This window comes from Macrosteles quadrilineatus, unplaced genomic scaffold (genome assembly GCF_028750875.1).
Source record: "Macrosteles quadrilineatus isolate MER2022 unplaced genomic scaffold, UCM_ALF_1.0 Scaffold_5__1_contigs__length_97177068, whole genome shotgun sequence".
NCBI classification, from domain to species: Eukaryota; Metazoa; Arthropoda; class Insecta; order Hemiptera; family Cicadellidae; genus Macrosteles; species Macrosteles quadrilineatus.
The window spans coordinates 41,181,317-41,186,462 of NW_026542598.1; the positions used below are offsets into that span (position 1 = coordinate 41,181,317).

General features: G+C 35.0%; 1 protein-coding gene across 1 annotated transcript; it reads left to right on the plus strand.

Moving 5' to 3' along the window:
- Positions 1 to 394: 394 nt before the first annotated feature.
- LOC128994716 (vacuolar protein sorting-associated protein 26C-like) lies at positions 395 to 4,471 on the plus strand. Its single transcript, XM_054419451.1, has 7 exons — positions 395 to 547; positions 1,050 to 1,193; positions 1,750 to 1,980; positions 2,585 to 2,743; positions 3,283 to 3,379; positions 3,693 to 3,818; positions 4,074 to 4,471. Exons 1-7 carry the CDS (start codon positions 491 to 493, stop codon positions 4,154 to 4,156), a joined length of 897 nt encoding a protein of 298 aa, XP_054275426.1. The 5' UTR covers positions 395 to 490; the 3' UTR covers positions 4,157 to 4,471.
- Positions 4,472 to 5,146: the final 675 nt, after the last annotated feature.

Below are 5,146 nucleotides of genomic sequence, written 5' to 3' on the forward strand. Positions count from 1 at the left end.
GTAGTGAACGATCTAACCTGAAGGCAAGTGAGCGCAGCGAACGAGCTCCAACCCAAAGGTGAGTGAGCGTAGCGAACGAACTTCAACCAGGACGTGATTGAGCGATGCGAACGAGATCATCTTGAAAATTAAACGTAACGGTACTTTCTTTCCATCGGTCTGTCTTAGGGGAAACCTATAACTTAGGCGATACGAAGTTCGCCGGGTCAGCTAGTATACATATATATGTATATATATATACCGTCAACTATAAAAGTAATTAGACTTTCCCTTATCCCAGCTGTAAGAAAACCTGGACCCACTCACTGCCAGTGGTACCAACATGAACGCAGAAATCTCAGATGTTTATTGTTATTGTTTGTTACTAATTTTTAATTCTGCTAGTGCTAAGTTTGGTTTTAAGAGGTTATGTTTGTGAATTCCGTTCAAATGTAATATCGTCGTAACATATTAACATATTGCATTTTAAACTATAAGTTATTAGTTTATAATGTCGGTAACTCTAGATATTCGAGTTAAAAAGGCCAACAAAGTTTATCATGAAGGAGTAAGTTTATTGTTTGGTAAAAATACAATGTAGCCTATCAGTCTATGGCTTGTTTGATCAAAGGGGCTTATTTGCCCAAACAAATTAACCTAGTAATAAAGTATGTTTATTTTCATAGAGCAATGTAATGTTTGGTGTTATTTTAGGACTACAAAATTACGCATATTTCAAATTGAAGTGAACAGCGTAATTTAAAGAAAATCGATAAGTTGTCGCACTTTTGGTCATAACCCTAGTGAGTGAGGTTTCATTAACATGCATTTATTAGCCTACTTAATCAATATGCCTTAGAAATTACTAACCAACCTCGCTTCCTCTTTCAAAAGACACACTCAGTTCCAGTTGTAAGCCTCCCTGAACTAATGATAATGGGAGCACTGTTCCTCCCTCAAATCAAGCCAGCCCAAACTCACATCTAATTGTACCAATTATAAGACCTTATTATACTACAGCTTATTATTAATCCAGCTACCGTACAATTTAATGAATTTTACTTTTACAGGAAACTATCAGCGGTGTGGTCATTTTCAACTCTCCTTCTGATCTAAAGCATGATGGAATCACTTTAAATTTAGAAGGGACGGTTAATTTACAGTTAAGTCCCAAAAACGTTGGTGTTTTTGAAGCTTTCTACAATTCAGTAAAGGTAAGTTTTGTGCGTTGAAAAGGTTGTGTATATCTTCACATTATTTGGCTTAGCAAATATTCTTGATAGAGTTGGCCTTGGATTATGTGGGCTCAGTGTGCAAACATTCGGGCACCTTACTACAAACAAGTACCTAGTATCTCAACAATACTAAGTTAACTAATCAAAATCTCAATGTATATTAGTACTAATAACCCCCATTTTTCTCTTTAGCAAATTTCACATAGCCTAACTTAATAGGGAATAAGCTATTACCGTACGGTAGGTCTAATGGTAAAACATGGACCCGGGACCGATTTACTTTTTCATTTTTGATGTCCCCAGAGGTCAAAAACACCATACAACTTGCTACAGTAACGAATATTTTTCAATCTGTGTTTTGAACGGTTTATGTTGTTGCTTATTTATCATCAATGCTAATTTAAGTTTGCAATATAGGTAGGTATATATTAGTAACATTTTATTCCATAAGATTAATAAAAGTTGAAATACATGGTTTCAAAAGTTCTACAGTACCATGATATCCAACTAGGCCTAAAATCTGATGATTTTCCAGCCGATTCAGTTGGTACAATGCTCAATAGAGGTAGCAGCGCCAGGGAAAATGCCATCAGGCAAGACAGAAGTTCCGTTTGAAGCTCCACTTTATCCCAGACCCAACAAAACTCTGTTTGAGACTTATCATGGGGTTTTCATCAACATTCAGTATCTTCTGCGATGCACGTTGAAGCGAAGTTTTCTGGCAAAGGATCTGACCAAAGTTGCTGAGTTCATTGTCGAGTATAAGGTGAGATGTTTAAAACCTAGCTAATACAGTAGATCTATTTGGTTTGGTTAGGTATCCTCCCAAAAGTCATTAAAAGTTGTAACTGCGTAAGGAAAGGAGTTTTCAACCGGATGTAAATAACTATACTTACTTACTGCCGTGGCTCTGGGTACCCAAGGTGGTACTTTGGTTGTAAATAACTATAGGCCTACATGTTTTAATTACTGGTTTCTAGCTATAATTTGATTAAATCCTCAAATTTGTTTATTATTATGTATTTTTTATTTTTTGTGAATTCATTTTTACTTTAAAACAAATTTGGTATGTTTTGGAATAAGTTTTGATCTATTGAAATAGAAAATAAAATATTTTGATCAAGCATTTTCTTTACTGTGTTAGGCTTGAGTAAATAATCCACAAAGGTGTAGACCTACCAAAATTTTACTTTTCCTCAAGGAATTTAAATCTTGCAATAAATGTATCAGCCTAAAAACCTTCATTCTGTAACGCCGATTTCTCATGTAAGATGAGGTGTCTTGTATTAGGTACTGATTGAATCAGGGTGATGTACCAATGAATGTGTAGATCATTGTCAATTTATATTTCCGTGTTGGCAATATTCCAGGCGAGCCAGTGTGAGAAGGCAGTTCCATCACCTGTCAAGTTCTCCATCGCGCCTGAGTCGTTGCAGAACGTCCGAGACCGAGGCAGGATACCGCGGTTTGCCGTCTCCGGAATGTTGGATTCCACCGTTTGTTGCATCACCAAACCCTTCACTGGACATGTAAGTAGCCTACCTTTTGCTTACCCGGAAAACAACATAAAATATTGAAAGTGGGACTTTTACCTCACAGAACTTTCTTCGAAGACTCAAAGTACCCTGGAGAAGATTGCACTTAAATTTATAAAACTATAGTAAATAGGCTGTCTTAAATTGAATTGGTATATCTCAGCGACTATTCCGTAATTTGGTTGCGTAAAACAGAAATGAATTCTCTAGCTGTTCACTTTTTTTATTCTTATTTTTAAATGGCCTAGTTGTTTAGGGAATGATAGACCTTTACGTAACTGACTTGGTTGATAAATTTGGCTCCACCACCAAGCGGAATTAGCGATGACTTTGATTAGAGAGCTAAATTTGGCCTGCAACAAAAAGATTGATGTTTCTCCAAATCATTTTAGTTGTACTAAATTTTTAAGATTTTACTCCTTTTTTTAAAACTTAAAAGATAATGCTCTGTTATTATAGTTGACAATGTACCATGATATAGGTCTGACATATAGTTGAAGTAAATTACTATTTTACATAATTTAATGTTTCAGTTGGTTGTAGAAAGCTGTGAAATAGGAATCAAATCGATCGAACTTCAGTTGGTTCGTGTGGAAACCTGTGGCTGCGCTGAAGGCTATGCACGGGATGGTAAGGTTTATTTTCACAGTTCACTGTTTTGAAAATGAATTGTTATTAAATGCAGGTTAAAGAGGCAACATTATGTACCTAGTTCAGCTATGTAGTTTTTTTAAATGACTAATTGCATGAGCATTTGAAAAACTCAAATAAAATCAATGTATATTTCTAGAAAGTATTTAGTTTTACAGGATATTATCAGTAAAAATACAAGGTTTTAATAAGATAAGTTACATGACTTTCTATAAGTTGTACTCTTATATCAAAAGCTACTACACTGTGTTGTCATTCATATTTTACAACAATTGAACACATATTTTTACAGCAACCGAGATCCAGAACATCCAGATAGGCGAGGGTAATGTGGCTCGAGGCATCCATATCCCGATATATATGATATTTCCCAGACTTTTCACCTGCCCTACACTGTCCACAAGCAACTTTAAAGTTGGTGAGTAAAACAAAGAAACAATAGAACACGTAGAAAAATTATTTTGTTTGAGGAACCCTAGAAGACTCAAAAATAATTCACAATTTCAGTTCATCTCTACAGATTCCACGTGGGAACATTGTACATCGAGGTGTAATACATTTATTGAGCACCTCTACAATCATCAAATATGTGGTTTATTATTTAATATTATCTCTACTTGTATATGTGAGCTATGTATTATTTCCTGTCTTCATCGCTATTTTGTTGTTCCAGAGTTTGAGGTGAACATTGTAATAATATTCGAGAATGATCATCTAGTTACGGAAAACTTTCCTATCACACTCAAGAGATCCTGATTATTCCCCTTCCAACTTCCTGAGGGGTCTTCCCTCTAAGAAGTTCTGTTTGTGAGGTCTCAGCTCTCAAGTGAAGTTCAAGAACTCAAATTGTTGATGGTTTCTACTGACTGTTTTAATATGTTATGTTGTAAATGAAGTAATATCCAAGGAAAACATTCCAACTCAATATACATCATCTAGTAAATCTCCTAACTTCAATCTATTATAATGTCAAATGTTATATATACATATACTTTTTATTGTTGTCAAGAGATTGTAAAATAACTTTATCATGTTGTAAAGTGTTTTAATATTTTATAATAAATTAAATTATAGCCCTATGATGCTTGGTTATTGTCAAAACATAAAATGATTTTAATTGTAAAGATATTAAATATGTCCTAGTTATCTTACGAGACTACTATAAAACTGATATTAATATGTTTAGGATTATTATGTACAAGGATAGGAATCAGCTAGCTTACCTGGTAGACAGAGTCCAGATTAGCCTTGATTACACATAAAACACATGACACAACACAGAAAAACTTAATATTTCGTCCCAGTTAGGGACTTCATCAGAAGGGAGAAGAAAGAAATGATTCCTATCCTTGTTCATAATAATTCTAATCAGCCAATTGGCCTTTCCTTAACTCCTAACCTATTAATATGTTTTCACCACACTATGATGTTTTTGGCTGTATTACATACATTAATTGGTGGCTGAAAGTTACGTTTTGCTGGCCATGCCAGCTGTCATCGTAATTTGGGGACCGAGCAGGATTTTACATCCCAGGGCCGCAAAATCAGCTGTCCGCTTACTTATTAAAAACATGAATCTTATATACTTATTTAATACGCAAGCAGATTTTTTGTGACAATTACTCCTCTGAAACTACTGAACCGATTGTCATGTTTTTGGTGTCATTGGAAAGAGCGTAACGTGAAGTTGTGCAGGAAACTCTCTTTTTAGGGAAATAATGAGAGAGTGAGGCCCTGGAGCCCTTT

Coding starts and splice junctions, on each gene's coding strand:
- LOC128994716 (XM_054419451.1), top strand. CDS start 491: ATGTCGGTAACTCTAGATATTCGAGTTAAAAAGGCCAACAAAGTTTAT. Junction 3,380..3,692: donor TGAAGGCTATGCACGGGATG/GTAAGGTTTATT, acceptor ATATTTTTACAG/CAACCGAGATCCAGAACATC. Junction 3,819..4,073: donor CACAAGCAACTTTAAAGTTG/GTGAGTAAAACA, acceptor TTGTTGTTCCAG/AGTTTGAGGTGAACATTGTA.